General features: G+C 44.6%; 1 protein-coding gene across 4 annotated transcripts in view; it reads left to right on the top strand.

Annotated features, from left to right (window-relative positions):
- pcgf6 (polycomb group ring finger 6) overlaps nt 1-13,692 on the top strand; it is a 55,325-nt gene extending 41,633 nt beyond the window's left edge. For 3 of the 4 annotated variants that reach the window (XM_072239094.1, XM_072239093.1, XM_072239092.1), the window contains 2 exons: nt 522-608; nt 12,869-13,692. In XM_072239094.1, coding sequence (XP_072095195.1) covers nt 522-608; nt 12,869-12,916 — 135 coding nt within the window. In that variant the 3' untranslated portion in view covers nt 12,917-13,692. The remainder of the gene's footprint in view (nt 1-521; nt 609-12,868) is intronic. The other variant, XM_072239096.1, reaches the window with a different exon arrangement.
- Nucleotides 13,693-15,819: the final 2,127 nt, after the last annotated feature.

Genomic DNA, 15,819 nt, shown 5'->3' with positions numbered 1-15,819 from the left:
TGACCCCTGACTGAGATCATTGCAAGTGGTATTGTGATTGGGCTGGAACTTTGGTGGTCAGCGGTCTCTATTTCCAAACCTAAAATGGTAGCGTGACTGTTCCTGCCTGACCTCCAGACAACCTGGGGGACCTTCAGCCCATCAAGTCTGTAGTGACCATCTAGCACTCTTTTATACTATTCCTGCTTTATTCTCCTTGCATATTCAACAGCACCTCCACCTCCCTCCACCCCTGGAACCTAACATTCACCTCTGCATTGGATTCAGTGAACCACCACTTCACTGTCAGTGAGAGGAAACTGGAGTACCAGGGAAACCCCCATGGTTACAGGCAGAACATACAAACTCCACACGGACAACACCAAAGGTCAGGGTTGAACTGGGTCACTGGAGCATATTGGGCTTTGGCCTGTCTCACCTAGCATTCACTGGGAAATGGTCATCCTGCTCCTGCAGCTGTTCCTTTTTGGGTTTATATTCATCTGGGGAGTGTTTAACTACGAGCTTTGTGTGACTGACAGGTAGACATCATCTGTGGAAACAAGATCCTAGAACATCACCAGACCCTGAGACACATTCGAAGGAGCGTCACCGAGAGTGGCATTCGGGTTAGTGACAGTTCTGTCCACGGGAATTAATGCTAACGGTATCACTGGGGCTGTGAACTGGGATCAGGCTGAAGGTGGTTGTGGGTTCTTGTACAATGAGTCCTTGGGAGAATTGTTGTGGGATTCCGTATCAGAACAGGAGACCCAGCTGTTATTAGGGTTGGTGTACGTGTGGTCAGTGGGATTGTGTACTTAGTGGCTATGGTCTGGTTCATATGTATTGAATGTGAATGTGGGATCCTCAGCAGGGGAACATTAGGGTGGGAGAACTATTACAGCCTCTGAGGCAAAGGGATTGATAGTGAGGACAAACATCAGGTAATAATTCTACAGAACTACTTCCTGCCATCGTTTAGTATGGCTCTGTATCAGAACAGCAATGGGCCGTGGGCTGTGCACGGACGGTATGTATATTAGACGGCACTATTAAATCTACTGATCACAGTAGACAGATGTACCCCACTGCTCCCACACACTCTGCCCCCCCACCCCCACCCCACAATCTGCACCTTCATGTTAGGGTGCACATTTTGGTGCTCATGGCCCAGTGATTCCTTCACCCCACCATCCAGGCTCATTGCTGAGTGCAGAGGAGCATGCAGTGAGTCACACCAGGAATGAGGTATTAATTCTACACGTCTGTTAGCAGCATGCAGTCAGTTGAGCAGAGTGATGACACAAACTGCAGATCAAATCAAAGCTCCCCAGACCTGTCACTCTTGAGTTGTAAAAAGTGATAGACAACACATGGGAAAGCAGAGCTTGAAGAACACTCCCACCCTCAATCAAATCAAGTTTAATTATCATTCAAACCATACATGGATACAGCTGAACAAGGCAACGTCCCTCTGGAGCTAAGGAGCAAAGTTTTCAAAGTAGCAAGCAAACTTCAAAATAGCGAGCAAAGAGGCATGTTAACTCCAAAAAATAACATGCATAGTCTAAGACCCTGAGTGACAATGTCCGGCAATCGATGGTATGGTCTCCCGGCAGTGTGCAGACGCACACAATCCAGCCTGTCATTCCACCACTCAAACACGGGAGGGCATCACTGAAGGGAGAGGCCAGGCCCCAGCTGAGAGCGGACACCACGCTGCAGTGCTTCGGTGTCTCTCCCCTGGTCTGCAGCAACAGGCAAGCCTGAGGCTTGAGGCCTAGTCCTTGCTGCAACCGAGGCTACACCGCTCCCATGTTGTCCGTCCCTCCATCAGACAAGGGTAGCAGGCCTGTGGCAACTTACATTATCACTGTCCAACAGAGCCTAGCGATCACAAGTGAAATGTCCGAGGCAATCTGCCGTGGTTATACTGCACCAACTTCAATGCTTCTGAGTAGCAGGCAGCAGCACAGTGTGCAGTCAGGTCAGCCCTTTTGACACCTCAGTTGGCCCCTTCTCCAGCATCCCAGCACAGAGGGTCCACGGTGAGTGCAGAGGGCAAGGCTGAAGCATTTACAACCCTGTTCAGCTGGAACTGCTGAATGACTGGTCCCTCTTGAGCTCTCCACCGTTACAAAACCAGCCCTCATACAGCGCGGTTCACAGCACATGATTTCAAGAAAGAGCTGAGTGTTCAGGGTACACAGCAGACCACAGGTAGACAGCATTCCCGCTGCAGTACTGGTGGCTTGGCCGTACCTTCAGCTAAGCTGTTCCAATGTAGTTACAACACTGGCATTTAAATTATCTGGGTCTGCGCTATTCAAAAAGCAGGACAAATCCAATCAATTAATTATTGCTCATACAGTCTAATCCCAGTTACAAGTGACACAGTCCTTTGACCCAACTCCTTCATGTTGACCAAGTAGTCTACCTGAGCAGGTCTCATTTGCCTGCGTTTGGCCCATATCCCTTTTAATCTTTTCTATCTATGAACCTGTCCAAATATCTTTCAAACATAATTATCAGCATGATGGCCGAACATCATCGTAAGTGCTTTTGTGTGCTATCCATCGTCGAGGACCCACACCAACCAGGCCATGCCCTCTTATCGCCGCTGCCTTTGGGGAGATGGTACAAGGGCCTTAGTTGCCACACCATCAGGTTCAGGAACAGTTATTACTGTCAGTCTCCTGAACCAGCATGGATAACTTCACTCACCCCAACACTGCACTAATTCACCACAACCTATGGATTCACTTCCAACGACTTTACAACTTGTGTCTCAGTATGTGTATTTATTGATTTATTTTTACATTGGTTATTTGTGTGTAGTTTTTCATTGATTCTATTGTATTTTTTTGTTCTACTATGAGTGACTACAAGAAAATGAATCTCAGGGTAGTATATGGTGACTTATAGTATGAACTTTGATAATAAATTTACTGTGAATTTTGAGGTGGCAGATGCGGGGTAGTAACCCCCCACCCCCAGCCACACACAACCCTGGTGTAGAAATATATTGTTGGTCCTCCTTAGTAACAGGGTCTACCTCCTGGAGCTATCTATATATGGGGGCACCTTCACCAGGATGGGCATGGTCCAGGATGGTGGTGCTGAGTTTCATTCCCTGTGGCAGCAGGATAGGCAATAAATACCAACTTTGAGGACCCCACATCCTGAAACTTGAGTAAGGATCATTTCAGCTGAAACTCTGGGTGTGGCCTGGTCAGGACCCTTCTTCAGTGGGGTGAATCCAGAAAGGCTAAAGTCAAAACTTTGTCACCAATACACCTGTTCCATTGTTCAGTAATCTGTCATTTCAGTATCACTTTCCTATGCTATCCCTACATACTCTTAATGTCTAAAATTAAGAAACCTTTTGATTTCTGTTCAAATACACTTAGCATGGTTGCACAGCCCTGTCAGGTGGAGAATTCCATAGATTCCCCAGATCCCATTTGAAATTTATTACCACTTTTGTGCTCTATAGAGAGCTCCTGATTTTGGGACTGGGTAGACCCTGCTTCCAGATCCCTAGCTATGTGGTGTATCAGCTCTACAGTAACCCTGTCAGCCTGTGGTTGGAGCATGGCCTCTGGCAAGCAGCTGGTTGCAATGTTTCATTGAATTTCTTGGAGAATGCAAGAGGCTCAAAGAGTAGTGGCTTTAGAAACATAGAAAACCTACAGCACAGTATAGGACCTTCGGCCCACAAAGCTGTGCCAAACATGTCCTTACCTGAGAAATTACCTAGGGTTACCCATAGCCCTCTATTTTTCTGAGCTCCGTATACCTGTCCAAGAGTCTCTTAAAGACCAATCGTATCCATCTCCACCACCGTCGCCGGCAGCCCATTCATGCACTCACCGCTCTCTGCGTTTTTAAAAAAAAACTTACCCCTGATATCGCCTCTGTACCTGCAACCTAGCACCTTAATACTGTGCCCTCTCATGCTAGCCGTTTCAGCCCTGGGGAAAAAGCCTCTGACTATCCACACAATCCATGCCTCTCATCATCTGATACATCTCTATCAGGTCACCTGTCATCCTCTTGCTCCAAGGAAAAGAGGCCGAGTTCACTCAACGTATTCTCACAAGGCATGCTCCCCAATCCAGGCAACATCCTTGTAACCTTCTTTGTAAGCTCTGGTTAACCTTCTCGAAATAACCTGGGGACTTCAGCCCAGCCTGAGCTGTCAGTGGGTGAGGGCAGTTCTCAGCTGCTATCCTTTCCAGCTGCATCTTTTTTGGATGTGTTGTGAGTGGACACATGTCATTTCACAACTCAGCCAATGCTGCTACTATGTGAACTGTTACTGATCTTTAGAGAGGCCAGCAGGTCGAGCCGTTACCAAGGAAACTGCCTCATGGGGCTGGACTGATAAATTTAATTGTGTTTAATTCTTATTTCCGTTGAATCATAATTAGTGTATGTCCTCTCCTTGGCCTTGTCTGCTTGATGATGGAGGAAGTCTGTAGGGAACTGGTCAGTTTAATAATTATATGCAAAAGATCTACTGATTTAGCTTGTCACTAAGCAACAAAGTTGTTTTTCACCATTCCCATTTCTAGACTATGCAGCAGAATTGTTCGAAGCATAGATGAAATCATCTTTGATCAGAAATTGAATGATGCACTCAGAAGGAACCCATTTGGTCTATTTTTTCTATGCTCACTCTGAAAATCCTAACAGTCCACTCCTTGATTTTTCCTATCTCCCTTGGTTTTTTCCCTTTTGAATATTTATCTAGTCCATCCTTGAAAATACCCGTTGGATGTACTTCTGTGCCTTTACAGCAGTCCATTAGAGATCACAGACTGCACTTGGAGTTTAGTGTGCAGAACCATTCTAGTCACCCTTCTGTAGGGAAGACGTTAAACTGGAAGGAATGCAGAGAAGATTTTATCAGGTTGTTGCCAGGGCTGGAGGGACTGAGTTATAGAGAGAGCCAGGGCGGGTAGAACTTTTATTCCTTGGAATGTAGGAGATTGAGCAGTGATTTTATAAAGGTGTGTAAAATCAAGGTTAAAAAATGCTCAAACACTTTTCCCAGGGAAAGGGAACTAAAACTAGAGGGTGTACATTTAAGCTGAGTGGACAAAGATTTAAGATTTAAAAGGGGCCTGAGGGGAAACTTATTCATGCAGAGAGGACAGTGGGAATGTGGAACAACATTTAAAAGACATAAATTAAGTACATGGATAGGAGATGTTTAGGAGGATATGGGTAAAATGTGAGCAAATAGGACCAGCTTGCTGGGTACATTGGTTGGCATGGTGAGTTGGGCTAAATGGCCTGTGCCATATTGCATTACTTTGTGCCTCTGATGTATTTAATTGTGTTTTTTTTTAAAATGGTGTTTCCTTGCCACTCTGGTTCTCTTGTTGATTGTTTTCAATCAATCTCCTCAGGTCACAGTGACCCATGTGACTGGAAACAATTTCTCCTATTTTATCAAAGCATTCTTGATCTTAGAACTGTTATTTAAATCTACCATGAGAGAAACAATGCATCCTTGTAGCTGTTTGCTGTCCCTTTTCTAAGGTGCTTGGCCTGGTCCGCTGTCCCTGGGAGTGGGCTGTCTTTGGACTAAGGAGGTGAATAAGGAGTATGCTTTGCCTTTCAACAGTCTGCATCCTCCTTGTGTCCAAGGAGAGTTCATAGCTTCTGGTGAATGTTTTCATTGGGATTCTGGCCATGCTTGAGGTGTCACCAATGCAGGTTGCTTCATTTTGACCAGTCGTGAGTCAAGTTGCAGTGATTGGGAAGAACCCAAGTCTGTCCAAACTCTCCTTATAACAGATACCCTCTAATCCAGGCAGCATTGTGGTGAACCCCTTCTACACTCTCCCCAAAGTATCCACATCCTTCATGTGATGGGGTGACCAGAACTGAATACAAAACTCCAAATGCAGCCTAACCAGAGTTTCATAAAACTACGACATAACTACCTGACTCTTGAACTCAATGTCTCAACTAATAAAGGCAAGCATACAATAGGCTCTCTTTGTTTTATTTAAAGATACCACGTGGAATATGCCCTTCTAACCCACCACCAGAAACCCACCAATTCAACCCTAGCCTAATTACAGAACAATCATAAAGGGAAAATCTGCAGATGCTGGAAATCCAAGCAACACACACAAAATGGTAGAGGAACTCAGCAGGGCAGGCAGCACCTGTGGGAAAGAGTAAACGGTCAACGATTCGGGCTGAGGCCCTTCAGAGGGACTCACCCTAATCACAGGACCATTTACAATGATCAATTAACCAACAAGCCAGTGCTTCTTGTACTGTGGGAGGGAACCAAACATGAATCCAGCCAAATGAAACAGTGTTCCTGTGGGGCCAAAGTGCAGAACACAGTGCCAACATCATACACAGCGCAAGGCACATATAGCTCATATAATTACTATAGCAGTTAACATAATATCACAGAAAATATAGCCAAAGTCTCTGAGTGTCATGTCCAGTACATTGATGCTGCATGGCATGTTGTACTGGAGTCACATTTCTGCAGGATGAGATGCTCACCAGTCCTGCGGAACATCACCTGTGGCTAGAGACAACACAGTGATCTCGTGCCTCTCTCGATAACTTGGAGTATGTCCCATCAGGCTCTGGGATTTATCCATCTTAATGCTCGAGAGACCCGACATTACCTCCTCCTTTATCTCAAAATGCCCAAGCAAATTCGTATGCTCCACACTGGTCTCACTATCCTCCACATCACATTTTTCTCATTGGTAGATGCAGAGTGCTTATTTAGTACCTCATCTGCATCCTCCGTCTCCAAGCACGTGTCCTGTTTCACTAAGTGGGCTTATGCCTACCATAGCATCGGGGACTCCCAGATGTTGAGAGATTTGGGAGGATTAGGGGTTAATGTGAAAGGGAGACTGAGGTGTTAGATTAGACACGTTTAGTAGAGGAGGCACAAGTGTTGCGTTATTCTGTTCCTGTTTCCATTAAAGAAGGCACTGTAAATGCCAAATGCCCATGTCCACATCTCCAGGGAAGCTGGAATCTGGATCTGACTGCTTACAATTAAGCTATTCCTTGATTGTAACATTTTTATCCTTGTTTTTGAATTCCTACAAGGCCTGGCCTTCCTTGTCTCCCTTCGAGTGCATATTGTTGTTCGATTGTGGTTTTTGTATTTCTATATTTATGCTCTATTCTTGGTTGTTGCAGCTGTAACGAAACTCAATTTCCCTCGGGATCAATAAAGTATGTCTATGTCTGTTAGACATCAGAGTGGGAAAACAGTCATTCAATTTCCTACCCTCCTCAATCCTGTCTTTCGTCATTCCTAATTCACTCCTTCCTCTTGGAGACCATGCCTTCAGCTGTGCCTCGCCTGCAACTCTGCACCTATTTGTCTTCCTTCAAGATGCTCCCTACAACCTAGCTTTATCTCCCTTGCTCTAGTACTCGTCGCATCTCAGAGTTTGTTGATGAAGTTCTTATCATGAGGCAGATGTTGGCTATGTAACTCAGCCAAGATGGAACTGCTGTTCCGCTGAATAGGCTGGATGGGCTGAAGAACCTGTATTCCACTGCTGTTTACTGTGAATTTAAAGAGGATAAATAAATGTTGGAAGGAAAGCGCCCGTGTTTCACCGCCTGTGTGATTACCACTTTTTGCAGAGTACTCACAGCGAGCAAAAGCTTCCCTACCCTCCCTGCATCAGCGCTGGGCTGATGATAATTTGAATGTGTCTCAAAGGTGGAGAGCTGTGTGCAGCTCTTTAGAGTGTGACTGTGAGAGAGCAAGTGACACGCAGCTAGTCGGTACTCGAGGGAAGATTTGCTGCTCCCTAGAGAGAACTTGCATCTTACCGCAATGCGGCAAGGTTTAGAGGGCACTTAAATCAGTCACTGATGAAAGGTGGGCGGTGCCCTCGGTCTGTATAGCTCCTGTGTGATGAAGCTGATGCAGGTTTTTATGTTTAAAAATTAATCAGAAGGTTACCATTAGAAGAAATGAGTGCTGGAAATGATCTCAGACCTCAATGGGCTAGTTCAGTGGGCAGAAATCGATATTTGAATGTGCATAAAGCAGACCACCTACCTTCTATAAAAGGAAACTGTGTAATAAGAGCACAAAATGACTGATGTCTTACAAAGAGGACACTATAATACAACACTTTATGTTATAAATACATTCTACTGCGGGCTGCTTGCTAGATTAGATCCTAGTCACCCAGTACTTCACTGCCTACCACTTGACTTTAACTCCCAATCGGTTAAATAAAGATCCATTTCATTAATTTGTACAGGAAACAGTAAGAGTCCCATGTCTGGTCCCTGTGGTACACCACTGCTCATAGGCTACTGATCACAAAATCCATCTTCCACCATCACCTCCACCTCCTATTATCAAGTCAACTTGCCCTAGAGCTCATGCTTGTAATCTTTTGAACCAGCCCACCACGTTAGATCTTGTGAAAAGCCTTGCTCAAGTCCATGCAGACTACGCCAGCTGCACTGCCCTCATCAATACATTTTACTGCTACTTCTATAAAAGTTATTTGCGCAGAATTTTCTCTGATAAGCCCTGTTGACGATCACTGATCAATCTTTCCAAGTGTAGATTAATAATTCAATTTTCATGTGTGATAACTTGCTGTAAAAAAACAGGAATCACATCTTCGTAACTCACACCTACCTTGTAGGTGAGGAAATTGGTCTGAAGGTGCCAAGTAACTTTGTCGTTTGTGAATTTCTGTGTAATAACACAGAGCCATGTAATTGGTAATTATCTGCAGCTATATCTGTGTTACCTGAAGTTTATGAGAATAGAAATTAAATTGTACTGAGGTGGATTGGTTAAAATAGCAAAGAATTGATGCTGTGGCGGTGAGTTCCCAGGGGTGTTGTAGGTTGTAGCACGGATGTGCACCAATACTCAGGCAGATGAGTAAAGATTGTCAGAGTACTTCTGCTCTACCATTGTTGGCAAAGCCCTTGAGTGCATCTCATCCATTTTCTACTCCTCACTCCTTTGCGATAGAACAAGGATAGCACTCCACTGGTCTTCACCTCCCACCCCAACCAATCTCTATATTCAACGAGCAGGGATGACAGCAGAACAGCAGTGGCTAGAGTTTCTGGGAGCATTTGGAAGGTGCAGGATAGATACATCCCAAGGGGAAGTAGCATTCTAAAGGGAGGATGAGGCAACTGTGGTTGACAAGGGAAGTTAGAGATAGCATAAAAGCAAATAATATACCAAAAAGTTTTTAAAAGTTGGAGGATTAGGAAGCTTTTAAAAACCACCAGAAGGCAACTAAAAATACTGAAATGTGAAGGCAAGATATGAAACTGTGGAAGACACCAGCAAAATGCCAGAAATTCAAAGATGTCGGGGCAGAAGTGAGTGTCATTGGTATTACTCAGGAGAAGGTGCTTGGTTTAGCTGAAAATCATGAAGTCACCTGGACCAGATGGACTACACCCCAGGGCTCTGAAGGAGGCAGCTGAAGAGATTGCGGAGAATTCTGAAATGGTTCCGGAGGACTGGAAAATTGCAAATGTCAGTTCACTCTTTAAGAAAAGAGGGAGGCTAAATAAATGTATGCCAGTTAGCCTGACCTCAGTGGTTGGGCAGATTAAAGATACTTGGAGGCACATGATAAAACAGGCCAATGGCTGCATGGTTTCCTTAAAGGGAAATCTTGCTTGACAAATCTCTTGGAATTCATTGAGGGAATAGCAGACAGGAAAGACAGAGAAGAGACAGTGGATGTTGTTTACTTGGATTTTCAGAAGGCCTTTGACAAGGTGCCACACATGAGGCTTAACATGATAAGGGTCCATGATTTTACAGGAAATGTACTAGCATGGATAGAAAATTGGCTGACTGACAGGAGGCAGAGTGGGAATAATAGGAGCCTTTTCTGGTTGGCTGCCAGTGTTACGCAGGATCAGTATTGAGACCGCTTCTTTTCACCTTACATGTCAATGATTTGGATAAGTTAATTGATGGCTTTGTGGCCAAGTTTGCAGATGATACGAAGACAGAATGAGTGGCAGGTAGATCTGAGGAAGCAAAGAGTCCGCACAAGGGGTTAGACAGATTGGGAGATTGAGCAGAGAAGTGGCAGTTAGATTATAGTGCAGGAAGTGCATAGTCATGCACTTCGGTGAAAGGAATAAAGGCAGATACTATTTTCTGAATGGGAGAGGATACGTATTTAAAAATCAGGTGCAAAGGGATTTGAGTGTCTTTGTGCAGGATTCCCTAAAGGTTAACTTGCAGGTTGAGTTGGTGGTAAGGAAGGCAAATGCAATGTTAGCGTTGATTTTGAGATGTCTAGAATATAAAAGCAAGAAAGAGATGCTGAGGTTTTATAAGGTATTGGTCAGACTGCACTTGGAGTATTGAGAGCAGTTTTGGGCCCCTTATCTAAGAAAGGATGTGTTGGCATTGGATAGGATCCAGAGAAGATTTACAAGGATTATCCCAGGATTAAAAAGGTCAACATATGACGAGCATTTAGAGTTCAGGAGAATTATGGTAAGGGAGGGGTGCGTGGGAGAGGATCTCATTGAAATGTATTGAATATTGAAAGGCCTAGACAGAGTGGATGTGGAGAGGATGTTTCCTATAGTGGGGGAATCTCAGACCAGAGGGCACAGCCTTAGAATAGAGAGACATCCATTTAGAACAGAAACAAAGAGAAAATTTTTTAGCCGCGGGTGGTGCATTTGTGGAATTCATTGTCATAGGTGTCTTGGAGGCCGTCATTGTATGTATTTAAAGTGAAAGTTGATGTTCTTGATTGGTCAGGGCATCAAAGGTTACGAGTAGAAGGCAGGAAAATAAGGTTGAGAGGATAATAAATCAACCATGATGGAATGGTGGAGCTGACTTGTTGGGCCAAATGGCCTAAGTCTGCTCCTATGTCTTATGGCCTTGTAGATCATTCCTCAACCAGACACACCTTTCCCTGTCTTCGCCTTTCAGCATTTTGCAGGGGCCTTTCCTTATTCCACTCTTCTGTTCACCTGCTAATGACACCTTCCCTTACAACTATTGTGATTAGGAAATCTGTGTGTGTGTGTATACATTCCCTGCAGGAAACATTAGTTAAAGTTTAGAAATGTTTAAATTGTACCAGAGTAACACAAGTTTAATGAGTCAACATTAGCAGTATGAATAGGAAGCTTTGTTTCATCATCCTTGCTCTTGGGAAGTAGCCTGGTAGGATAATCTGACAACAGTTGGGAAACATTTGGATAGCTGATGCAGGCTGTTCCCAGCTCTTGGCAGCCCTTGTTCTGAAGACTGTTTCATTGGGCATGGGCACAGACCCAGCCATGCCTCCTACCAGCATCACTAAGTGGCTTAGAATCTCCCTTTGCTCAGCTAAATTTACTGACAAATCTCTCTCCCCTTTTACATCCAGATTTCAACCACTTTGGGCACACTCTCTTGAAGTATCCATTTCCTTTGAATTCCATTGTAATCTGCACAGTCACTACTTCCATCTTATTTAATGATCCTATTAAGATACCAATTTTTGCTCCCCACTCCCATCCCACTTTAACAAACATTTTACCAAAACATTCAAAGAAAATCTTCTGATTTAAATAGTCTCTTAATCTCTGTATTTCTGTTGATTTCACATTAACTTTGATTTATTTTATATTTGTTCTTAATTTTTTATCACTCCTCTTCAATTTGTCTTCTAAGTTCTTTGTTTACCTTGGGTGTTCACTCTGCAAGTGGATATTTATACCATTTATAGTTATTCCACATCAGAGGAATACCCTGTAGTGCTGGGGTATTTTACACCTACTCTTGATCAGCTACACTGGCACTTTCCTGGTGACCGCAACTCTCCTGCCGTCTCGTGCAGAGTTCATCAGGCTGATCTGTTCCATTACATTGTCTTCCTCTTGTCAATGCTGTTGCTGCTCTGAATTTGTCATCACCTTACATGATAGTCAATCTTCTAACAGGATAATTATGGTGGAGTCAGCAGCGTGGGGCCACCAGGTTACAGATTGTGCTGGTTTACGTTTCTGTCGCAGCTTATCAAGGGTGCCCAGCTCCGGGCCTATCTCATTTAGCACAGCAGTGGTCAGCATCTCCTTCCCGTCTGCACCAACTTCCAGCCCTCTGTTCCACCTGACCCTCTGTGCTCTTAGCATTATGGGCAGCACGGTAGCATTGTATAACACTTTGCAGCACCAGTGATTGGGGTTCAATTGGAGTTTATATTGCTTTGGAGTTTGTGATGGCTTTGTGGGTTTCCTCCAGGTCTCCAGTTTCTTCCCACATTCGAAAGGAGTACTGTTTTGGGTTAGTGAGTTGTGAGCATTCTGTGTTGTCGGAAGAAGTGTGGCAACACTTGCAGGCTGCCTCCAGCACAAATCTTCAGACTATATTGGTCATTGATGCAAATAATGCATTTTAGTGTATGCTTTGATGTACATGTGTCAAATTAAGCTCAACTTTAATCACTCAGTTAAACTGTTCTCATTAGCTGGACTGGATTCAGGTTCTGTGGTGTGGACAGTTGGGCCACATGAACAGCCTGGGCGATATTGCATCCTCATCCACCTTGCCTGGTATAAGAGCAGTGCCTCCCACTATGCCAGCTCTGTCCCATGCTCCATCCATCTCCCTCTACCTGATGAGTGGGTCATGTGAGACAGACTCTGAGCGATAGGGAGTGGGAAAGATGGCTGTCCTGCCCCCTCATTGATAAATGGCATGGCACTGCAGATGTGCGAGATGACCACCGTTGGTCAACACATGGGGAGAAAGGGGTCGGAGGCTAAAGAGGTGGGGGAGGGAGTAGAGGCTGTAGGTGGGGAGGGGGCTGTGGGTGTTTATAAAGACAGCTCTCTTTGTTTTTTTTTCCAGGATGGACTGCTTATCCTGCACTATGGACTTGTGCATTCCCAGAAGTGAAGCTGGCTGTCCCCCTGTTGTCCGACCGCAGTGGTGATTGGCTTCCGAGGACATTTTCACAACCACCATTGATAATCAGGTGGTTCCTGTGACGGAAGGTTGTGCTCGGTTAAGAGTCAAGGGTTTGGAGATTGGTGCTGTGGGATTGTAGTTCAGTGTCTGTCCAGGGATCCGAGATTGATCCTGTGCAAGTTCAGGACAGTGATTGCCCTCGGGTGGATCTTTATTAGCTGGGAAGTGGGTGACTGGCATTGGGTGGAGGGTCTCTGGTTTTGTTGGATCCTGTCCCAGACTGTACAGCTGTCTCCACACATCATGTCCAGCTTGCATTAGTTGTAAGTAACAACATTTGTATGTGGCACCCACGCATACCAAGCTAGCTTTAACAACACACTGCACCTTGCACACCCTAGCACTGAGCACTCACCAGACGGTGAGGTGTCCCACTGACCAGATTGATATGTGCCCCAGAGTGGGACTGACTGGACTGGAGTTTGTCTTGCCCTGGACTGACTGCTAACCAGACAATGAGGTGTCCCACCCTGGGACTGACCAGTGTTCAGGCAATGAGGTGTCCCACTGTGGGATCGACCACTGACCACACAGTGAGGTGACCCAGCCTGAGACTGACCATTGGGGTGGTGGTTGTTCACTGTGGCAAGTGTCAATACTCAAAATATTTGCCTTATATCCTTGAATGACATTTCGCTTTTTATCTTTGAATGTTCAGCAGACTTTTAAAATATTTTTCTCCAGTTTGTAAAATTCTTTGCTAATTAATAAAATCTGCAATGAAATAGTTTGCTATACAAAATCTGAAGGTTACTTTATGTTGAAGGAATGTGTTTAATCAATTAGATGTGAGTGCCTAATGTCCATTCAGACACTTCCAAGTCAGGGACAGCATGTCAGGATAAAATGGGTTGGATACAAAATTAGCCTCTGCCCTGTCCCATGGTGCACCTGCAGACATTGTGTATAGGGTTGAGTTCTGGAACCAGTGTTACACACAGTGGTGTGCAATGGGTACCCCCAAACTACTGGGTGCACAGACAGTTATTGACAGGCTCAAGTTCACCTGAAGTCTTATGTCTGAAATTGTGAAAGCAGATTGGAGCAGCTGGAGGTCCCTTTAATTCATGGTGCAGTCATTGATGGTGGGAGAGGGGCTGGGGCACATTGCTCTGCTCTTTGTTCCAAGTGTTCACAGCGGTAGCCAACTTCAATCCTGCTGAAATAAAACAGTTTTGACTGAAGCCCTTGAGGGATCGTGAGACCCAGTTAAAGTTGATATTTAGCTGGAGATTAAATTGAATGAAACAGCCGCAGACAGCTCAGGATTTGACTTGGAGTGAATTCCCAGTATTCTAGGGGCCTTTTTTAATTGATGGTGAATGGATTTGGCAGGCTGACCTTTTGGTTGTATAGAGAGAGCTATAAACAGAGTAGTGCAGAGATGGACAGTCACCTCTGTCAGTGCTCCTGCCTCTAATGTCGTACTGGACCGACCGATGCAAAGACAAAAGTACCACAAAAACACTAACATACACAATTCTTTTTCAAACCTTTATTCTTTACTCACATCATGCTATGGGGGAAGTTACAGGCTGATCTCCCAAAAGAGCCAGTCTAGACACTGCCCCCGAATTACACAATTCTCCACAATTTATAGCGTTGATCAGGTAGCAGGAAATCTTACAGTTAAAAGTTTAGATAATATTAGAATCATTTCAATCACATGCTAAGATACAATTAGAAGTAAAATAATCATTGGTCAGTTAGTTATAATTATTTTAAGCCAAAGCTAGCCCATCAGTTCCTCATTCGGACCCTTCCCCTTCTCTCCAGAACATTCCAGCCCCTACACTATACTTCCCATATTTAGCTACACCTTGAGCTACTTCTGCAAGATCAGATAGTTCCTTATTTGAGCCTTTGCCTATCTTTAGAGAACAATGACTAGAACGTCACCGGTTGCTGGGTAAAGCTTCTTTTGACTGCCCAAAACAATAAGCTAAGGCGCCCACAAGGTGATTGATCATTAGTTAATCAGTGTTCTTAGTCTACACCCCCATTTTCCTACCCCTTCACCCCATCACTAACACACTCTGTAACATATCCCCAGACAGACTTTCATCAACATCATGCAAATTCCAGACTTCCTCATTCTAAATCACTGTTCCTTCTGCCAAGCTCTGCATTGAGTTAGAGGGTGAGAGGGATTTTTTTTTATGATAAGTTGTTTACGACAAGGCCAGAACATATTATCCATCCGCAAGTGACAGTAGAGTATCTGGTCACATGTTTTCTCAGGACTTTAATGGTGCTGACAAGAATGGTGCTTGTATTCTCTCCTGTTGGAGATGGTCAGTTCCACGCACATGTGGTTTGAGTGTTACATAGAAACATAGAAAGTAGGTGCGGGAGTAGGCAATTCGGCCCTTCGAGCCTGCACCGCCATTCAGTATGATCATGGCTGATCATCCAACTCAGAACCCTGTACCAGCCTTCCCTCCGTACCCCCGATCCCTTTAGCCACAAGGGCCATATCTAACTCCCTCTTAAATATAGCCAATGAACTGGCCTCAACTGTTTCCTGTGGCAGAGAATTCCACAGATTCACCACTCTCTATGTGAAGAAGTTTTTCCTAATCTTGGTCCTAAAAGGCTTCCCCTTTATCCTCAAACTGTGACCCCTCGTTCTGGACTTCCCCAACATCGGGAACAATCTTTCTGCATCTAGCCTGTCCAATCCCTTTAGGATTTTATACATTTCAATAGATCCCCACTCAATCTTCTAAATTCCGACAAGTATAATCCTAGTTCATCCAGTCTTTCATCATATGAAAGTCCTGCCATCCCAGGAATCAATCTGGTGAACCTTCTTTGTACTCCCTCTATGG

Source organism: Mobula birostris, chromosome 21 (genome assembly GCF_030028105.1).
Source record: "Mobula birostris isolate sMobBir1 chromosome 21, sMobBir1.hap1, whole genome shotgun sequence".
NCBI lineage: Eukaryota > Metazoa > Chordata > Chondrichthyes > Myliobatiformes > Myliobatidae > Mobula > Mobula birostris.
This window is presented reverse-complemented; position numbering and strand designations above follow the sequence as displayed.